Source organism: Scheffersomyces stipitis, chromosome 2 (genome assembly GCF_000209165.1).
Source record: "Scheffersomyces stipitis CBS 6054 chromosome 2, complete sequence".
Taxonomy (NCBI): Eukaryota; Fungi; Ascomycota; class Pichiomycetes; order Serinales; family Debaryomycetaceae; genus Scheffersomyces; species Scheffersomyces stipitis.
Window position 1 is genome coordinate 2,231,955 of NC_009042.1, and position 21,354 is coordinate 2,253,308.

Sequence of the window (21,354 nt, forward strand, 5' to 3'; positions counted from 1 at the left end):
TGTGTGGAACCGTTTTTCAGGACAAGAAGATGAAAATTCGATTAAGACAGGTGCTCGGATATACCGTAAGGGAGATCCGAGCCGGTATTAACAAGGATCCCGTTACCAGGTTTGTCCCGTCCGCCGGCAGAAAAAGAAACTAACAAGGTTAGACACTAAAAAAAATATGAAAACTGTTATTTTTCAAATTCGTGACAAAAATAATCGGACGCATAAAAAATAATGCCTAGTACGTGCAGGAGGCAATGAAACTAGGATAGCAATCAAACCCTCCAGAATGCTCCATTTGTCTCTATTGCCTTGATCTGGAGTATTTTCTTGTAGAGTAACATTCGATGTAGCGAAATTTAACATATAAGACACACAATATCGCTTTTGACCCAATTGAAATTTGTAATTTGTTTCTCGCTTACAAGTTTTTTTCGAGACGTTATTCTACTGTCTTTGCTATCCTTCCAACCCAACTCTACAAGTGTACTATAATTAGTACTGACTCTGGCTAAGCTGGACATACCTTCGAAGCACTCGTCCGAGTAACTTCCGCCCCAGTAGTAGACATCTCATCCTACCACTAAACCACACCAATAGTCCCAGCTTAGTAAGGGACTGTTAAATCCGAGTTTGAGAGTGCACTAATACTGCTTGTTATACCGACACCTGTTCCTCCAGCAATTGAGTTTTCTTATTAATAACACATCTGCTCCTGATCAGAAGAATTGTATTTTGAACAATTGGTATAAGCTCGTATCAGTCTAAACCCATCTCAATTCCACTTTGAACTTTGTACTATCGTGTTCCACTAGTCGAAAGATATTGCACCCATTAGTCAGAATTGAGTTCGCCAGCTTCCTGGAGCACATGTACATAATTGTCCAGTACTTCTATTATATCTATTCAGTTTGTACTTGACTTCGACAGAATGAATCCTGTATCTCCTCCTTCACCTACAGACGAAGCCGGTCACAGCACGCTAGGCATTTCGGCCAGCGGCAACGTCGGCTACTCTTCGAGCCATATCAAGAAAAAGAGAGTAGGAAAAGCTTGCGACTCCTGTCGTATCAAGAAGACGAAATGTGATGGTAAGAAGCCTTGCAACCGTTGCATAATTGATAACAAGATCTGTGTCTTCACAGAAAAGAAAAAGCCCAAGGAAAAGAACCATCCTCAGGGCTATGTAGAATTGCTAGAAACTCGTTTGGATATCTTGACCAAGTCATTGGAGAAGTTAATCGAGTTGAGTAGACCCAGTTTGCCTTTCTTGGAAGAAATACTCCAGGACGGAAAGAGAACCAGAAGAATGAAAACAGAATTCGAGTCTGACTCTAATGATGAATTGCTGTCTGATGAGGATAGTCAATCACCAGGCACTCAGACGAGGGTTAAAAAGGAAAAGGACTTTTCAATTGACGAGCTTGACCACAATTCAACGGTTGTACCTGATGAGGACAGCATTCCTATAAATAGAGTCGTATCCTACCTTATCAACAGCGAGGGCTTGCTTAATAATTTGCCTGTAGAATGGGAAGCTGGTGCTATGCTAGCAGCAAACTACGTTCCCAAGAACATGGACAAGTACCTGAAGGTTTTTGCTGAACACAAGTTGAATGTCACAGAAAAGAATGAAATTGAAAACCATAACCATAACCATACAGAGTTCGGACCAAGTCCAAGTAGCTTGGCTGTTCATCGGGATCAACTTTTTCAACATTCACAGTTTTCTAATAAAAGACAAAATAACCAAGTCGCTGTGAAGAGAGAAGACGACCATCCGGTCTTGTACGAGGATGGAGAGGACATGGCAATTACTTCTCCAACAGCTTCAGCATTGCTGCAGACAAGTTTGACAGAGCAATTGAACTTGAACGAGTTCTCCCTAGGAGGTTTTTCCTCTGGGGGACTAGTTGTAGCAGGAACTGGACATTTTGAGAATGCCAACAATACCAATAGTCTTTCTTCGTATGCCTCTTCCAACAACGACTTCACCATGAGCGACATAGATACGGATTCCGTTTCAAGTTATTCGCAGGGCCAGCTTCATCATGGTAAGATGCCATCGCATCAAATCTCCCAGATTCAGAATCATCAACTCCAATCACAGAAATTCATAAAGAGCGCCTCAATTTCACCAGCAGAGATTGAAAACTTCCCTAGGAGAGCCAACTCTATTTTCTTGTCAAACTCGCAGGGTTGTGAAGGTCAACCACCTTCTTCCGTGACCAAGAGCGGTTCTATTTCTTCATTAACTTCGAAATACGAAAACCACAACTTGGCCATGCCTGTCAGTTCAGCTACTCCACCTCCTGAAACCTTGAGAAGGTCAAGTTCTTCATTGATCCAACGTCCATGTTCTCCTTCTCACCAAAAAGCAAAAAACAGTGGTCATGTTCATAAAGCCCAATTCCATCCCCATTCTCTGTCCAACAAGTCTAGTACTTCTGGAACTGTAGTCAGTAATAATGGAAATGAATTTCATATCAGTGGAAACTACATTGGCAAGAGACTGAGCTACTCCAGTGTCTCTTCTACGAACTCTAATGCTACTACACCAAGCATAATCGTTGCTCACACTACACCAACGCTCTTTGGAGGAAGCAGCACAGTCACAACATCGTTGTCGCCTCAGAATCAAGGCTTCCCATTCTACGACAACCAGGATAGCTCCAAAGACTTTGACAATTTCGTCTTGACCTTTGATGAGCTTCCATCCACTGCATTCAAGATTAACCCTACAATCCACGAGAGCCCATAAGAGAATCTACACTTTGAGTCTACAGATACCAACGAAACTAACGATCGCCATTCAACAACCAGAAATGTAGCAGAAACAGCCACCTCCAGACCATGGACCTGGTTGGGAATGGAAAATTAAACAGCCTCACAGCCAGCAATCGCAATTCATCTGCAAGCAAATAATTCGCGTACGGCATCAGGTCTTGCTAATTAAAACTATCATTGCCATTATTTTCGAACATTCTCTGCTCGTCAGTTCGCGAGTGTTCATTCACTTCTTGTATTAAGCTTGATTTTGCTTTGCCATCTTCATTAGAGTTAATAATTTTCACGCCTGATTTTCTACGGAAGCAGTTCGAGGCCCTCTAATGTTCATTTTGATGTGTGGTATATAATTTAGATCGATTATTTATTAGTAATTAAAATATCAGTTACAGCATCTGTAATTCAGTGTCATACGAGGATCTCCACATTCCAAAATTGTACTACTATTTGAGATGGTAGCATATTTCTTAGCTCCAGCCTTCTATGACGTAGTTCAAAATTCGTGCTGGACTGATTACTGGCATAGAATCTACAAAATACTGCAAAATACTCTTTGTGGAGATAGTAGAAATGTTCTTCGATCGGGCCGGTGGCGTGAATTATCAGGTACAAGACTGGGTAGTTATATGGGCTGAGTTCGGTGGAATTCTCATTCGAGTTCTGGTGGAGATTCCTGAATTACGCCAGAGTAGGCTCACGTAATCTATACGGCTAGGCCTGTCACGACGTGCTCAGCAAATAATACTCCTGCTGGAGACTCACTGATACGCAGATTAGACATCTACCAACTGTCAGTTGCTAAGCTGGAGCAAGCAAAGCCCGACGAGTACCTGCACTGTTTGGTAAAGAAGGTCGTGCTCTCTTCTCTTAAGTACAAAAATATTCGGTATTTGGAGCCCAGCTCTGAGACAACGAACAGGTGATATTGCTACCGAAAAGTCGGTAGCACATTTTGGTAGCTCGTCGATCAGATGATAACTTCTGTGTTCCCTTCTGTGTTGCCTTTATTTATCATTATCGGACATATTTGCACACACCTGCAAAACGATCCGATCCGTTGATGGGTACACTCTTTTGGTTCCAAAATACTCATGACATATTGCAAAAATATAGCAGACATTGTTCTGCCCGCAAATGTCTAAGTGCTATACAGGAGCGTGGGGTCTTAGAAGTTGGCTGTTGAAGCTTCACACAGCAGTGGAGACATGTTTCCAGAGTGATTTAATAGCTATGTGGTATTACGGCATAAATGAGTTTACGGAAGAAATGAGCCTACAGTAGCAACGAATTTAGGTGGATCTGAGCCAGCGCTGCTGGTCTTCACCGGCTCGTTCAGACACTTTTCGGGCCTTAGAGCTGTTTGGTAAACTTATCTATTGACAAGAGTTTCTGACCCCTAAATGGAAAGTCCGACCGTTTTGTTAATTCTCGAAATGTATTAATCTCCTCTGATAAATGACATCATGTAAGAGACGGGTGCGAAAATGCGATTCTGGTGCGTCAGTTATGTGGAAAATCGACTTAGCGCTAAATCCTGATAGCACAGACTTGTAATTAATCCACTCAAACAGAAAAATGTCGCACTCTCAGATTATCGGTACTAAAGATTGTCGTAACATGGCCCTCTTTTGGAGCCAGCCACCAGACATTGATTTCGTGGCAAGCGTCTCTGGAAGTGATTGCTTTTGCAAATGGAGTGGTACCTTCGTAGCAGCTAGGGTGCTCCCAGAGGTCGAGACTTTCCTGGCTGAGGAATTTAAGTTGGCTACTGAGCTTTCCTTTTTCTTGCGCCTTAAGTTTCTGTTACTTTTGTTCCCAAGCCTCGATCGGCCCAAACGTAATGACGGTGCCTCTCCAGAGCCAGCTTTTTCTAATAATGACCTGCTTTTAGACTACAAACGGCTACAACGCGCCTTCGAATATGGTTTAAAGTTTTATTGTCGAAAGGCGGCTGCCGTTGTGTGCATTGACTCCTAAACTCACGGTGTTCAGCTCATGTGAATCGGTTTTAGATTCGGCCGACGTTGTGGCCGATATGAACGAAATTGGTTCATTCTGTAGCTTGCGAAAAATAGAAGTTACTCAGGATACTTCGACGCCCCGTTTCTGAACGCAAAGCCAAAAGGGGGTCTGTTCTGTGGGAATTTTTCACTTCCCCCCAGAAGTACAATTGTGAGATCATAAGATACGCTCCTTATGACATCAACCACCTAAGCCAAGAACTGTTGCGAAACCAATTGTTGACGTTGGTGGTCTTATTCAATGCTGCAGACGTACATGATGCATGGCTAGCGGCTTCTACAAGAATAAGGCGATTCCATGAATACATCATCATCTGTGAAATGGCTTCGGGCTCTTCTCGAGATGGGTTCTTAGAGGCTCGGTGTTAGCCGCCCAATCGAGTAATATCTGCGACACACCAACGCTAACTTGACCGACGGAATAAAACCGACGGTATAAGACCGAGCCACGGCTGCAAGTGGATGGCCATTTTGAATCCAAGATGATGTAACTCCGCATCGCAAGAAGTCCACAATTGAATGGCGAGAACTACGACATCAGTAGAAGCCCTCATGACGACGTGAATAGGAGGCGAGAAGGTTCTAGAAACGCTTTCGTGTATGGAACAAGCGGTAATGGTGTGACATTGCAAAAAGAGGATCCAAGAAAGAGAGCGCAAATCGGCCGTTGAAGATGAAATCAAAAAAGGGGCTCTTTTCTGGGCAAAGAGCTCGAATCCTGGTAGTGAAATTGAATTGCCTAATTTTCGTGGTGTAGGCCCAGCCAAAGTTGAGTGGTTGCGAAAAATACCAAACCGAATTCACCAAACCAAATTGTAAATTCGGACTTTGTTGCTGAAATGCCGGCCTGGGTTTAAGGCCTCCTCTGGATGTGGGGCAGGCTTATTGCTCCAAGCTTGTAGCACGGTACCATAGAGCCCGGTGACAGCCGTTTGGGCCCGGAATTGCCAGCGGTCTACATGTTGCACCTGGCTCGGTTACAACCGGTTACTGTTCGAAGAGCAGGAACAGGCAACTAGGTTGGGGTAAAGCCCGGAGTCGGTAGGATGGATACTGGCCAGGTTCTACCGCCGAGGTCCTCAGCGGACAAAAGGCACATGATCGACCCAAGCTGTAATCCAGGCTCAAGCTGTAAACCAAGGGGCGCCAGGTAGCGAGTAATCACGTGGTCTGAGACTGGATGGTACAGACAGGACTTAGAGGATTAGACGGCCAGAGAAGTACACCGGACTTGGCGGTGGATTAAAGCTGGTGGAAATTTGGAGGGTTCTGCTGTCGGCGAGAGGATGCTATGACGTCGGCAGGCAGAGGCCGCCACATGGAGACCAGCCAAATGAGTAATTCGGACTCTGATGGCAGGCTGGCATATAAGCCTCGGTGTCGGAGTTCTGTAATGCGTTGGAGCGAGGATTTGCAGGTTGGAGTATTGTGTGATGAGATGAAGTTGCAATGGGAGACCGTGTCAAGAGCATGTAGATAAGAGCAAGTAGAGAAGAGCAGGTAGAGCAGAGTGACTCGAGCAGAGTAGACTGGAGCCGTAGGATTACTCAGTTCTGGAGGAAATGTGACAACCAAAGTGACCAAAAATTGAGGTATTAATGGCTGAAAAATTTGAGATGACTCTGTAGAAAGTTGAGTCAAATGCTGATTAATTTGGTTCTATTATGCCTCTCGTAGAAGATTGCAAAAGAGCAACTGGATGAGGTGCTATCAAGTGATGCGAAGAGAACCTGCAAACAGGCCAGAGTACATGCCGTGGGTTGATCTCTGGTCGAGTGTGCTGGCTACAGCCTTAAGTACGGAGAGTACAGCTACAGGGTGGTTTTTGCTGGGCTACAGCATTGCAGTTTGAAGGTTAGAGTGTAGAATGTAGCAGACGGCTTAAGGCTGGTGGAGTTTAGTCGAAACTCGTTAGTATTTCCGTGAAGGCAGCCATTGTGAAAATTGAACATCACCTGAGGTATTTTAGCCACCAGAAGCGGCGGTACGGAAGAAAGTGTGTACAATGGTTGGTGGTGGAATTGCGTGCATGCCTGATGGGGCAATATTAATTAGATAGAGCTTTGGTGATATTAGTGGATAATAGAATTCACAGAGAAGACATCAGGAGCAATTTCCAAGAGCCATTGATGATGTAATTGCCCCAACAGCAAGATTCAGATCTGACAATTGACCACCGTTTTGTAGAAGCAAAAAATCGTAGATTATCACCAAGAGGGTTTTTCACCGAACCAGCAAATAGAAACTATTCCGTAGAACTCGCCCAGGCTTTTTTGCTAGCACTTTCCAGCAGTAGAACCGTCCAATTAAGTCAACAGGAACCATTGAGGTCGAGCCCAACCACCTGAACCCCCTCACGGTCGTGTCCCTATTATTGATCCAGAGGGTGCCAGTTTCGGTAGCCAATATTGGTTCATGGGTTTCTATGGCCCGGAGTGAGTTTGCAGGTTGGCCCCGGCGCCGTCTGCAGGATGGGAGTTATAGCGGCCAAACTTCACATTTCGAAATCCTGCTGCAGCCAATCTGAAGAATTAATATAAATTCGTGTCGAATCGCCGTCTGTGAAATTTCAGTACTTGATTTTCTTTTCTTCTTCTTTTTCTCTTTTGTTTCTTCAGAATCAATTCACATTTTTTCTTCCCTATAAACAATTCATCATGGCTATCAAGATTGGTATTAACGGTTTCGGCCGTATCGGACGTTTGGTGTTGAGAGTCGCTTTGACCAGAAAGGACATCGAGGTTGTTGCTGTCAACGATCCATTTATCGCTCCAGACTACGCCGCCTACATGTTCAAGTACGACTCCACCCACGGTAAGTACGATGGTGAAGTCAAGTCCGAAGGTGACGCTCTTGTCATTGACGGCCACGCCATCAAGGTCTTCCAAGAAAGAGACCCAGCCTCTATCCCATGGGGTAAGTCTGGTGTTGACTACGTCATCGAATCCACTGGTGTCTTCACCAAGTTGGAAGGTGCCCAAAAGCACATTGACGGTGGTGCCAAGAAGGTCATCATCACTGCTCCATCTGCCGACGCTCCTATGTTCGTTGTTGGTGTCAATGCTGACAAGTACACCCCAGACTTGAACATTATCTCCAACGCCTCTTGTACCACCAACTGTTTGGCTCCTTTGGCTAAGGTTATCAACGACACCTTCGGAATTGAAGAAGGTTTGATGACCACTGTCCACTCCATCACCGCCACCCAGAAGACTGTTGACGGTCCATCCCACAAGGACTGGAGAGGAGGTAGAACCGCTTCCGGTAACATCATCCCATCTTCCACTGGTGCTGCCAAGGCTGTCGGTAAGGTTATCCCTGAATTGAACGGTAAGTTGACCGGTATGTCCTTGAGAGTCCCAACTGTCGATGTCTCCGTTGTTGACTTGACCGTCAGATTGAAGACCCCAGCCACCTACGAAGAAATCTCTGCTGCTATCAAGAAGGCTTCCGAAGGTGCCTTGAAGGGTGTTTTGGGCTACACTGAAGACGCTGTTGTCTCTACCGACTTCTTGGGCTCTACTTACTCTTCCATCTTTGACCAAAAGGCTGGTATCTTGTTGTCTCCAACCTTCGTCAAGTTGATCTCCTGGTACGATAACGAATTCGGTTACTCCACCAGAGTCGTCGACTTGTTGGAACACGTTGCCAAGGTTTCTGCTTAACTATCCACGAAGTTGTAGGTCCACTGTGTGAACCTGGAGCTTCCGTGTGGTGATTAATTACCTATATATTCATACATATGAATTCATGAAAATGAGAAATATGATTAGTTGTAGATCGTAGATCGTAGAGAGAAGAATTACGAAGTACCGATTTCTGTAATGGAAGAGTTTTCCAACGAAGAAGTTCTAGTTCGGTTTATTGACAAATAAATTCTTTTATTCTTGTCTGACCCGATGCTCAGCTACTTTACCTTTTCTACTCTTTCTACTCTACACTGTCCTTTCTACTTCTCTCAGTTCCTATTCCTGTTCTTCCTTTTGTCTCACTCTCATCTTATCTGTAACGCACCTCATCTCATCATAGTTAGCCACATATGACACAATTGACACAATTGGCCTGATCAGAGCCCGAAACCATCATAAAAAGCAAAGTCCCTCTCGACCGAACTCGCTGACCAAAAATGGGGAGTCAATGGCTTTGTTTGGCTCATCTACATGAATTACTAATAGGTGGATACCCCTAGTCATTTAAAAAACGTGTCGCAGTTGTGTCGCAAAAAAAGTTCGCGACAAAAAGGCTTAACACTGAAAAATTCACGTAAACAAAGATCAATAAATAGAATCGAACTTTCACACTTTCTACACGTTCATATTGTTATTTAGATGAAATAGTTGCGATGTCAGAAGAACGGTCTATTACCGATCTCTTTCTCGACCAGACATTCAAACTCTACAAGTGCAACCAATCCTTAGTCACGATAAGTGCTTCTACAAATGTCCTCGCTGCGGATCAAGTTGCTTATCTCAAAGAAAACATCGCCAAATACCTCTACAGTGTATATCGAAGACGAAGAGACGAGTCTCGTGAAGGAGAGATTATACCACGGTACTCCAGAGCCGATGATATAGAGCCAGAATTGAAAATCACCTTTGGTTCCAGAAACACCAGCTTTGAAAATCGCATCTATAACATTCAGTATTTAATAATAAGAACTTCGGACAGAAGCCTACAATTGCCACGACAGATATTTATATTTATCAATAGGGACGGGGTCGACTCGGATGGCAAATCATTCAATACTATAGTACTCAATCGGCAGTTTAACAGCAGCAGTTCTTCTGTCCAAGTCAATAACTTCATCATATCGCTATTGGAAAATATGCCTGATATTGAAACAGGCCTAGTGATGAAGGAGTACCGGTTGAACGAAAAGTATATAGAGACGGCGATTAATGAACTCTCCAACAGCATTAAAGATCTCAAGGATACGAGGGTAGGTGAAGAAGTGAGGCTTATGGATGGTTTACTAGGTGATTTGGAAATTACGTACAGTTCAGAATCAAAGTCTAGCACTTTTTCCAATGGACCAGTTATAAATGGCAATTTGCGAAATATTGTCATAAATATTCCGCAGAAGGACATCACCGAGTTTATCAACAAGTTTGAGAAAGAAAGTGAACACGGTGAGAAACAGACAAAGTTGCAGCTCATCTCGGAGATCAATGGGTTCCTTTATGATAATAGTTCGATAAATTTCGAGAACTTGGCTATTGTCAAGTTTGTGTCGAGCGTGGTGAATATCTCTGCAGAGGGCAAGATTAAAATCTCGGGAGCCAAAATTGCTGTCGGTGATGAGTCGGTGAAGGACAGGATAGTGTGGTTCCTTCTAGAGTCTTTGTATAATGAGAAGGCATTGGCCAGACAGTAGATCTGCTGGCAGATCAAAAGAAATATGGACACATAATAGACATAATTGGACAAGATTCAATGATATAGAGATGTCTAAAAATACAAAAGACCCCTATTGTATACCGTAGATACGAGATATAACCTACAACTAGAGTATAAACAGACAAAGAGGTATTCGAGACCACATATTCAGCTAAGCCTGAAGATGTTGGTATAGACTTTTCAGTGCAGTTGTACGTGCATAGTGAGAGAACAAATAGAGGCAGCGAAGGAAGCAAAGAAGAATCTGGTGCAATTGAATATGGACGATACAAAGCAGTTATAAGCCAATTATATAAGTCTGAACAGCCACTGGGAGACAAAGCATAATTAACTGACTTGCGGAAACAAAATAGCCCAGCACTGTGAGCCCATACTAAATCGTACTGAGTCTATTCTGGATCTGGCGCAGATTCCAGTACGAGATTTCCAGTGCGAATGTAAAGTGAAACCTCATACAAATTAAATAGAATCTCTAACAAAATTGTCCAAAATTGTCCGATTAGTATATCTCATGTATGTGTGAAATTGTAGAAATCGTAGTACTTCCGTTTGTATGCCAAAACCATGTCCTAGGGTGCAAAAATGTCATTTCTCTCCCCCTTCTTTTCTCTCCCAAAGCTTCGCTAATCTCATTTCGCTACGCATTTCTCACCACCATTCCATTACGTGTCGGTGTGCACACTGTGTTAACACGTAGTATGTTTTCGCAAGGGTCTCCAGGATTTTTCACTTCCACCATCCACCACTCTTCACCACACGATTCTTCTTGACTGCTCAATTCGCCTTCACTCTTTCCGTTCTTCATCTTATTGGTCCTGCTAGGTCTCCTCCATCATGTCTGCGTCCGGTGTGTACTCAACCGACAAAGCCAGTCTTCGTCAAAGAAGCGACAAGGCTGTAGCTGTAAACGGTGAAAGTGAACTTGAAATCGATGCTACCGCTGAAAAACTTGCTCAGCTCGACGACTCGTCTGAACTCTGTGCTTCTTTGGCCAAATTGGAGCAAATCGTCGCTCCAATTTTTTTCACTGCCATCTCGTTCTTTGTCAGATTTTACAGAATCTCTGTCAACGATGCTGTCGTATGGGACGAAGCCCATTTCGGCAAGTTTGGTTCCTACTACTTACGTCACGAGTTCTACCACGATGTTCATCCTCCTTTGGGCAAGATGTTAATCGGTTTGTCCGGCTACTTGGCTGGCTACAATGGCTCGTGGGATTTCCCATCTGGTGAAAAGTACCCAGACTACATTGACTATACCAAGATGAGACTCTTCAACGCCACGTTTTCTGCCTTGTGTGTTCCCTTGGCTTATTACACCGGTAAGGAAATCGGCTTCTCCGTTCTCACGACCTGGTTGTTTACCTTGATGGTCACGTTGGAGTTGTCGTATGTCACATTGGGTAAGTTTATCTTGTTGGACTCCATGCTTCTCTTCTTCACCGTAGCCACTGTGTTCTGTTTCCTGCGTTTCAACAACTACAACAACGCTAAGTCCGAGTTCTCGAGAAAGTGGTGGAAATGGATCTTATTGACCGGTTTCTCCATTGGCTGCACCTGTTCCGTAAAGATGGTTGGTTTGTTTGTCACCACACTTGTAGGTATATACACTGTGGTAGATCTCTGGAACAAGTTGGGTGATAAGTCCATCTCATGGAAGAAGTACACGCAACACTGGCTTGCCAGAATCCTTGCGTTAATTGCTATCCCCATTTCCATCTTCTTACTTTCGTTCAAACTCCACTTTGATCTCTTGTACAAGTCTGGAACAGGTGACGCCAATATGTCGTCGCTTTTCCAAGCCAACTTAGTCGGCTCCGATGTTGGGGGTGGTCCCAGAGAAATCTCTATTGCTCATTCAGTAATCACATTGAAGAACCAAGGCTTGACCGGTGGACTTTTGCATTCTCATGTTCAGACTTTCCCAGAAGGTTCCAAGCAGCAACAGGTTACTACCTACGGCCACAAGGATTCTAATAACAACTGGGTGTTCCAGAGATCGAGAGGTGAGACCCCCTATGATACCTCTAACAACAACACTGAGATCGAATACGTTCTTGACGGCATGAAGATCAGAGTAATGCACCCACAGACTGGAAGAAACTTGCACACTCACGATATTCCTGCTCCTGTCACCAAGGGCCACCATGAAGTAGCCTGCTACGGTAACATGACCATTGGTGACTTGAAGGATAACTGGTTCGTTGAAATCGTAGAACAGCAGTCTGACGAAGACAAGTTGAGACTTCATCCTTTGACTACTTCCTTCAGATTGAAGAATGAAGTCATGAACTGTTACTTGGGTGTGACAGGAGTATCTTTGCCTCAGTGGGGTTTCAGACAAGGTGAAGTTGCCTGCTTCAAGAACCCATTCAAGAAGGACAAGAGAACATGGTGGAACATTGAAAACAACAGAAACGAGATCTTACCACCTGCTCCCGCTGACTTCAAGTTGCCCAAGACAAAGTTCCTCAAGGACTTTATCCAGCTTAACGTCGCCATGATGGCTACCAACAATGCTTTGGTTCCTGACTCTGATAAGCAAGACGACTTGGCTTCTGAGGCATGGCAATGGCCTACCTTAAATGTAGGTATCAGAATGTGTAGTTGGGCCAAGGATAAGGTCAAGTACTTCTTGATTGGTTCCACAGTTAACACCTGGGCTTCTTCTGTAGGTGTGGTTCTCTTTGCTTTCCTCACTCTCTACTACTTGATCAGATGGCAGAGACAGATTGTCGACTTCCCAGCCAGCGAGCCTAACAAGTTGAAATTGTTCTTGATGGGAGGTATCTACCCAATGTTCGGCTGGGGTTTACATTTCATGCCATTCGTCATTATGGGAAGAGTCACTTACGTCCATCATTATGTGCCAGCGCTCTACTTCGCCTTGATTGTGTTGTGCTACGAAATCGAAAGCTTCACTTCTCCTTTGAACAAGGGTGGTTCCGTCAAGAAATACATCCGTGGTGCCATCTATATAGCCTGGTACGCTGCTGTTATTGGTGCTTTCTGGTACTGGAGATACATCTCGTGGGGTTTGGAGGGTGCTAAGGAAGACTGGAAGCACTTGGACCTCTTACCAACATGGAGAATTTCTGACGACAGATACCGCTAGGTTTTGCAGTGAAACAATGATGATGCTACCATTCATTGTTCTATTATTATATTTGTTAATTGCAACTGTAATGGCTGCGAATAAAATTGGAGATGATGAAGATGCACTCATATATATAGGTAAAGACATAGATATGTGTTTGTACAATACAGGATGATATCAGAAAGCTCTCGGTAATGCCTATACATGAGTATGGCAGTGGTAGACTACATTGAAGAACTTCACAAGCAACTCTTACAACAAGAACTTCATTACAACTATATCGGTATATCATTGTTCTGCTGAGTGAACTTTTCATATAATTTAAGTAATAAATCAAAAATGGTTGCGAAATTCGGTTAATTTCCAATTATGTACAAATTTTACAATCTTTACAAAATTAGAAAAACATGCAGACTTTTGAAGTAAGTTCACATTCATATAAATGAAGGTATAAGATCAACAGATCTGAGACTTATTCTAACCCTTATAGTGTACTATCTGTGTATCTTATATTAGCCTAGAAACTTATATGGCAAAATAATCTAAATGCGCATTTCGGAATCGAAGACCAACCGGCATACAGAACCAGACATCAGAACCAGTCAATTAAATTGGATTTGTAATAGACAAGATACTCTTAAAGTAAATCCAGAGAAACCAAGTCCATACCTTGTTTTCCTGACTTTCAAATTTTCATATATCTATAAAATAATGATAGTAAAAACGATTTGTCGGTTTTCGGCAATTCCAAAAGCTGTTCAAATAACAGAAAGGAGATTTCTCAGTCATTCCATACAATTTTCATCTACAACCTCCAGAATTATACACGGACACAATAAGATACTCCAAACCGGAACAACCAATCCAATAAGCTCTGCAGTGTTAGTACTTTCAATCAGGTCTGTAGGTTCAACTTCTGAGCTGGTTCAGAAAACGGCACCAAAGTCGTTTACTGCCGCCTCCTTTGCACTTCCCAAGAATCCAGAACCTTCTATTCAAACCAATATACAGCCAGGAGTTCCACAAGAAGATATCGACGACTTCAATGCAACTAAGCTTGTCCATGGAAAGACGGATATGCAGATTGCCATAACAAAAAAAGCCAGTGAGAAGCTCAACAAAATAGCAGTGGATGATAACAATATTAACACAGCATTGAAAATAGGTGTAGAAAGTGGAGGATGTCACGGATTCCAGTATAACTTAGATCTCACCGACTTGGAAAAGGAACTTGCCCAAGATGAAGATGACGAATTACTTGTATTCAAGAGAATAGACGAATCCGGAAACATTGCCCAGATAATCTTGGATGAGTCGTCGTTGGAAATCTTGCAAGATTCTAAGCTAGACTATACTAAAGAATTGATAGGAAGCTCGTTCAAAATCGTTGATTCCCCATACACTTCTACTTCGTGTGGATGTGGAGCTTCGTTTGATTTTGATTTCGAAAAGTTACAAAAGACCAAGAGAGAACGAGCAGCTTCCAAATAAGCAATACCCAGTTGTTCCAGATTTGCCGATGTGTTGTACAGTTTGAAATGCGGCAATTTGCCAATTAGAAGTGAGTTGCTATTATAGTAAATCCAAATTCATTGTATTTAGTTCTATATTTATTCATACACAAGTCACGATTAATTTCGATGTATATTTAAACGCAAAAACGATATACTTAGTATCAAAGAAATGATAAAAATGAAAGCTAACAACGTTGAATTAAATATTGATGCACCTATCATATAATGAGTTGCTGTTAACCGAGAAAAGGATGATCAGATAAGAAAGCAGCAAGACTATAATACTTATTCAAACAGGGTACAAAAAACAGGTGAAGAAACAAATGAAATGAATACAAAAAGTCATGAACTTTATGAGGAAGATAGTTTAATAATATCATGTAAGGAGTGATTCGTTTCTCGTTCTTTTCTTTTACGTCGTACTACTTTAGTTCAACAAGTCTTGGATACCCTGAATACTTTTGCTAGCGTAGAATCTGACGTCAACATCAGTGTCGTTCAGCAACTTTTCTAAGTTAGCAAGAATTTCCAAGTTGATCAACTTTTTCAACTCTTCGTCCTTGATGGGCAACTTGCTCTTGTTGCGTACAAATGTCTCCACCAATATGAGGTACGACTTGGCTACGTTGAATCTTATGTTGGGCACAGCGTCTGTGATTAAACTGTTGATGAAGGGCAATACCTTCTTCACTATTATTTGGTAGTCGACGACGGGAATCAACTTGGTGATGGCAAATAGGCATGTTATTCTGATGATGAAGTTAGAGTAGTCGATCTTGTCGTCTTCGTCAATCTTGTCGCCGTTATTCAACAAGCGAGTGATGATTTCGTTGTTGGCCCAATCTGAACCAAAGATGATGGTCAAATCCTTCAAGTTGTTGACGGCAGCATCACGAATGGCAAATACGGGATCCCACAACCACGACATGCACAACGACAACAACTCATCGTTGAAGAAAGACTCACCAAGCTGTTTAGCCAACTTGGGAATGTATTCGATGATGGCCAATCTGACTCTCCACTTGTAGTCTTGAGCCAACTCAGTAATGGCAGGCAACAAGTTTGTCGACAAGAGGTTGATACCAATGGTTTCATCCACAACAGACAAGTTGGAGATGATGTTCAATCTCACGTCTGGGAACTCGTCCTTCAACATTACTAAGAAAATGGGCAAAAGCTTATCTATGGTGGATTGCTTCTCTAAGATGGGCGACAAGCCTGTGATGGTGGATGCCAACGAGGCTCTGACGTTATCTTGGGAGTCCTGGCTCAACTCGTTCACTACAGGGATGATCTTAGAGAGAATAGTGGCTCTAGTGGATTGGTATTTGGTCAAAAGCTCACAGAAACTAGGCAATTGCTTAGCGATAGCTTTTCTTACTTCACCCTCATTGTCTTTCATCAACGAGATAAAAGGATCGATCAACTGGAACAAGTCACTTTCTTCATTGGTGAAGTTTTTGGCGATCTTGGTGAAACGGTCAGCAGCAGTGTAACGCACTCTCCAACTTTCATCCTTGATCAACTTCAAAGCGCTGGTCAAAAAGTCGGAGTTGAAGCTGTATTCGTTGATCTTTTGGAAGAACTCAAGAATGGCAATCAAAACATCAATACTTAAGAATTTGACCGAGTCCTGGTCGTCATTGATGAGGTGCTGGAACATCTTCGAGATTATTTCCCAGTCTTCGTTGTTGATCTTGTTGACGTCGTTGGGTTTTTCTTCGGTGAATTCCGTGAGAAGGTTGATGAGATGAGGTAAGTTGTTGGCTGCCGCTCTCCTGACCATGGGGTAGTCGTCAGTAACCAATTTCAAGTACAAATTCAACAAATCCCTTCTTGCAGAAGAGTTTACCTTGAGAATTACAGCTTTGTACAAACCACAACTGGCTACCTTCTTAGAAAACCAATTACCTTGACTTAAGCTACGAATCAATGTCAAGAATATACCGGTCAACTCGTCGAGAGTCAACTCTAAACTGATCTTGTACAATGAGTCGATGGCTTTATCTCTGACAATGGGTTCTTCCATCGATGCGAGAATGGTTAAGATCTGAATTAATGGTTCACAGTTCTCGTGGCCCCCTACAAGCGGGACAAAGTCTCCAAGCTTTGAAGCCAATACAGCAAAGACTTCTTCCTCATCGTCCTGGGCTACGTCGTTTAAAAAGGGCAACAATTCCTTGAGCGTCCGTTCAGGGCCCAAAGCGATGGCGATATTGTCCAATTTCTGCATGGCTTCCACACGGTTGGACACATCGTCATGTTTCAACTCGTCCATGAGCAATGCCAAAGGATACAAGTCGTCGTTGTAGTTGTCCATTATGTAATGTGAATTATGATAATTATGATGATGGTCAGCTAATGAAGACTATGATATTCAGTTCTGTGAAAACTTAAATTGAATTTATTATTGATGATTTGAATGATTTGAACTGAGATTGAAAAATGAAAACTACAACAAAACAATTAATAACAATTACGATAAGACTCCAATTTCAATCACAACAATTACAATGAGAACAGTATCAATAACAAAAAGATGGCGAGATCGTGTGCAATCAGTAGCAATGTAGGTGGATGTTTATTGGTAGTGGCAGTGGTGTTGGGTGATCTGTGTAGATTGGTTCTATGAAGCAGATGAAACGAACAATATTGCTATTCTATGGATACTACGCTTCACCAGAAGTCACGGGGTTGAGTGTGTATGGCTGTGGCAGATGAAATGAGCAAGCACTGACTGTTGGCTGTTGAAACCTGGCGATGAATTGAGACGTGACACAAGAGACTGGCACTTATAGCAAGATGATAATATTTCTACTTTGTTGGACGACGCCTGGAGCTGGTTGTGTATGGGATCTGAACAAATGGAGGTAGGTGGAAATTTCTCGTGGTGCGCGCACGACTGCGCGACGGGGCAGCTAGGGAGACTAGGGAGGTGTGGGAAGAAAATAGCGAGAGAGTAGCGAGAGATTTTAGAGCAGGATAGGGCCACTAGTGCGACATTAGAGAAGTTTAGTGACGCTGGAGCCACTCTGGTCAAAAATAGAAGAGAGAACAATACAGACTACACGGGAATGTAAATTGTGGAAGCACACTAAAATTGTATATATCCGCCCATTTGCACAAGGAGGGGCGATCATTGGTGAACTGTCTACTTTTCTAGGTTCTGTATTCTACGCTTCTGAGCTATTTTCCACGCTTTATCTCATATGAATTTTATCCCATCTCGCTCTCACTATTCTACACATTTTCGCGGTACACAATTCCTCGCCAGAGAGTCACAATCTCTCGCTAACTCTTGCACAGCACCAGTTCCTTCGCTCGGCTAGCTACAACCTCCGCACCTCGCACGTCACGCCTCATCCCTACCCATGGGTAGTCTTCTCTAAACCGTTCTCTTTGTAGGGAAGCAAATGCCCTGACTGAACGGCAATTGCTGTCTGCTTCCACGAGAATCCAGATCCAGTCCTGGAAATCTGTGTCATCCAGTGATAGTCAGGAGAAATTCTGTATAAGAATGTCTGCCAGATGCATATGTCTATGACGTCATCACGATTATAGACTCAAAATAGCACTCTGGAAATACACCAATCCCTGTGATTCTCCGTGAACACACGGAAATCCCTTATCTATCATACAGATGCCTCAAGCTGCCTTGCTCTTTATAGCGAGGATGGAAATACTCTGCTCGAACTCTTTGTAGGGAATCTGTTGCTAGCCGTTAGAGCTGACGCATAAGGACGCCCATAATGTGAATGATAAACCAAGATTTCTATTTCTATTTCTATCGGATATTCTCTTATATCTAAGCTCAATTCAGGTTCTAAAGTGGATTATTCTTCGAAGAGAAGCAAACAAATCATAGATATGTCATTGACATGTCTGATTGCATCGTAATTGCAAGTGATACTTGTTTAATTTTCATAAAAATTCTTGTGTAAGTCAACTCGAAGATCCTGTTGACGTATTTTTCTTAAGCTAATATTTCATTAGAAAGTGTTTCTCAGATGGCTGCAACTTAAGGGAACGAAGATTAACTTAGCATTTTCCAAGATATATTCAGATATTAATAAAATTAACGCAAAATTTTGGCTGCGAAAAAGAATAGATACGCAAGCGCAATTTTATCTCTGCCCATAGTGATAGGAGATCTCCCTATTGTGTCCCTGCAACATCCGCAATACGCAATTCTTTACTTCATGCAACTTGTTTGAGGTAGGTGCAAATGGTCTGTGATTTTTCTGGTCACTTATTCGTCAATCTGCATTTACACTACAAGAAATTCAACATCTCAATACCAACTGATACCAGGTTTTCTCATTGCCGATGCCACCTTACTTAATATGATGCATTTGATATATTACGAATTGAGCCTACAGCTCTGGATAACCAAAGGGGTGGAAAGACAGACTTGTACAGTGTTGTACCTTAACAAGCAGCGGAAGCTGACCAGCAAAACTTTCAAAATTTTCTAAACTTATTTTGTCACTACGGTAGATATGATCATTGCCGATCTCTATTTTCATGGATCTGAACATCACCTTGCTGAAATGTAACTACCATCCCACCACTATACGTCTTCATATCATCCAAGTATTCAGACGGGTGCCATCTGAAAAGTGACACGCATATATACATGTCATCACGTGAGAACATGCAAAACGTGTTTCCTTATAATTCTCCAGACTCAATACTGTTTTCATTCAACAGCGTCTGTAACAAAAGAAGATCAATAGTATCATCTCAGAAATGGCCACCAATCCTAGTTCATTGGATGTGCTCGACTCGCACATTTCTAGCGGAGAAGCTGAGGAATACATCAGCAAATTGAAGCAGTTCGAAGCTACTTTAGCTACCTACTGGAAATTCGAGGTTGTGCCAGCGATATTCCAGCAATCATTGGCGGAAACGGACGAGCTGAAGTTCAACTACTTGGACAACCATTTCGGGATCTTGCAGTCGTGGGATTCTATCGTAGAGAAACTCAACAAATTGAATGCTTCCGGTGGCCCAGATGAATCGTACAAGCTTGTGTTTTTAGCCAGACACGGCCAGGGTTTCCACAATTTGGCCCACTCTAAGTACGGGAATAAAGCTTGGAATGAACACTGGTCAAAGCTCAATGGCGATGGCGAAATCGTCTGGGGTCCAGATCCTAACTTGACGGAATTGGGAATCTCCCAGGCCAAGGAAAACGCTGCTGTGTGGAAACAAGAGTTGGTCAACAATGTGTCTGGAAACGCAAAGTTGATTTTACCCACTAAATGGTTTGTGTCTCCGTTGAGCAGATCCATTGACACTTTAATCAATACCTGGAAGGATATCGTAGATTTGCAAAAGGTCAATCCACTTATCCAGGAAAAGTTGAGAGAAACGACTGGTATCCATACCTGTGACAAAAGGTCACCTAGAAGAGTAATTGCTGAAAAATACGAGAGTAAAGGACTTATAATCGAGCCTGGCTTCGAAGAAGAAGACACCTACTACAAGGATGATTATCGTGAAACTGTAGCTGAACATTCACTCAGAATCAACAAGAACCTCCAGCAGATCTTCAGTGAATATCCACAGGATTCGATTCTCAGTTTCACCAGTCATTCCGGTTCTATCAGAGCACAGCTTCTTGCATTGGGACATCGTTCTTTTGCAGTGGGAACGGGAGGCATGATTCCCGTGTTCGTCAAGGCTACTAGACACCACAACAAGCTTTAGCTTGTTCTAGACATTTAGAGTTAGAATGCATATATAATGTATAGAGTACATGATTGTTCTTATCAGATGGAAAATCCTTGTAATGCAATCGTCAGCTTCTTTCACAAAACGCAGCTCATAGTCGACTGCTTTAGTTGAAAAGTCTGCATTGGCAGGCTTAACAAAAATTTTTCCAGCGAAAAAATATGGTTAAAAAAGATCTACGAGATGATGTGCGCAATATTTTTGGGTGCAATCTAACTTCAGCTGCAGCTTCACAATTTTTTGCAATGGCAGGCGATGATGTCAAACAAGTAGCTTACATGCTGCCAAGGCGGTGACCCCGGAATCAAGCCCGATGCATTCTAATAAAAAGTTATCGAAGCTCAGCTTACGACCGGCATTTTGACCAGAATCCCACTGCACAAACTGTGCTGTTTAGATGAAGCATAACTTTTATTAAATTCTACTGTTGCACCACCTGATGAGAAGCTTTTCTAGTGTTGTCCTAGAAGAGAAAACGTCTTACATCTACGGGTAAATGGCATGGCAGCTCCCAAAGTCTTTCTCTGCCGGTTGGATCGCCTCTTTTCCCTTCAGTCAGTACGAGAAGCGGCGAAATCAGAAAAACTAAAGCTAATGTCACACGACAATGCAAATCAAGGTTTCATGAAACCAACAACAATAAAAGGCCGGACTAAATGAAAATTTTGCTCCCAGCTAGAAAGAGAAGCTATCCAGAACCAACTGGGAGGGTATGTAGAGAATACAACCTCATGCGCCACACGGGAAAACAGGCACGGCATACTCGCTGCAGAGTCCGTTTTTAGCCATTGTAAGCGACAGGTTTGTACCACAAT

At 42.8% G+C, this 21,354-nt stretch overlaps 8 protein-coding genes across 8 annotated transcripts; 7 read left to right on the forward strand and 1 right to left on the reverse strand. All coding sequences in view use genetic code 12, as the record gives it.

The window, feature by feature from the left end:
* The first annotated feature begins 463 nt into the window (after window positions 1-463).
* Window positions 464-3,165, forward strand: FCR1 (FCR1; zinc finger transcription factor). Its single transcript, XM_001382616.1, has one exon. The coding sequence runs from the start codon at window positions 920-922 to the stop codon at window positions 2,747-2,749; it is 1,830 nt and encodes a 609-aa protein (XP_001382653.2). The 5' UTR covers window positions 464-919; the 3' UTR covers window positions 2,750-3,165.
* Window positions 3,166-4,350: 1,185 nt separating this feature from the next.
* Window positions 4,351-5,252, forward strand: PICST_67084 (predicted protein; the record flags this gene model as incomplete). The annotated part of the gene is made up of 1 exon (XM_001382617.1): window positions 4,351-5,252. The coding sequence occupies one exon, from the start codon at window positions 4,351-4,353 to the stop codon at window positions 4,750-4,752; it is 402 nt and encodes a 133-aa protein (XP_001382654.2). The 3' UTR covers window positions 4,753-5,252.
* Window positions 5,253-7,410: 2,158 nt separating this feature from the next.
* TDH3 (glyceraldehyde-3-phosphate dehydrogenase) lies at window positions 7,411-8,557 on the forward strand. The gene has a single exon (XM_001382618.1). The coding sequence runs from the start codon at window positions 7,454-7,456 to the stop codon at window positions 8,459-8,461; it is 1,008 nt and encodes a 335-aa protein (XP_001382655.1). The 5' UTR covers window positions 7,411-7,453; the 3' UTR covers window positions 8,462-8,557.
* A 581-nt stretch (window positions 8,558-9,138) lies between these two features.
* Window positions 9,139-10,170, forward strand: PICST_30208 (predicted protein; the record flags this gene model as incomplete). Its single annotated transcript, XM_001382619.1, has 1 exon — window positions 9,139-10,170. One exon carries the CDS (start codon window positions 9,139-9,141, stop codon window positions 10,168-10,170), a length of 1,032 nt encoding a protein of 343 aa, XP_001382656.1.
* A 787-nt stretch (window positions 10,171-10,957) lies between these two features.
* On the forward strand, window positions 10,958-13,470 carry PMT2 (Phospho Mannno Transferase; dolichyl-P-mannose-protein mannosyltransferase). The gene has a single exon (XM_001382620.1). The coding sequence runs from the start codon at window positions 11,028-11,030 to the stop codon at window positions 13,305-13,307; it is 2,280 nt and encodes a 759-aa protein (XP_001382657.2). The 5' UTR covers window positions 10,958-11,027; the 3' UTR covers window positions 13,308-13,470.
* Window positions 13,471-14,312: 842 nt separating this feature from the next.
* On the forward strand, window positions 14,313-14,780 carry ISA2 (mitochondrial protein required for iron metabolism; the record flags this gene model as incomplete). The annotated part of the gene is made up of 1 exon (XM_001382621.1): window positions 14,313-14,780. A coding segment is annotated over one exon (468 nt), but the record flags the coding sequence as incomplete, so codon positions are not given.
* Window positions 14,781-14,915: 135 nt separating this feature from the next.
* On the reverse strand, window positions 14,916-17,546 carry PICST_81383 (predicted protein). Its single transcript, XM_001383152.1, has one exon. It carries the CDS (start codon window positions 17,121-17,123, stop codon window positions 15,231-15,233), a length of 1,893 nt encoding a protein of 630 aa, XP_001383189.2. The 5' UTR covers window positions 17,124-17,546; the 3' UTR covers window positions 14,916-15,230.
* Window positions 17,547-19,552: 2,006 nt separating this feature from the next.
* PMU3 (phosphoglycerate mutase) lies at window positions 19,553-20,515 on the forward strand (the record flags this gene model as incomplete). Its single annotated transcript, XM_001382622.1, is given in 2 exon segments — window positions 19,553-20,032; window positions 20,051-20,515. 2 exon segments carry the CDS (start codon window positions 19,553-19,555, stop codon window positions 20,513-20,515), a joined length of 945 nt encoding a protein of 314 aa, XP_001382659.2.
* Between the last annotated feature and the right edge of the window lie 839 nt (window positions 20,516-21,354).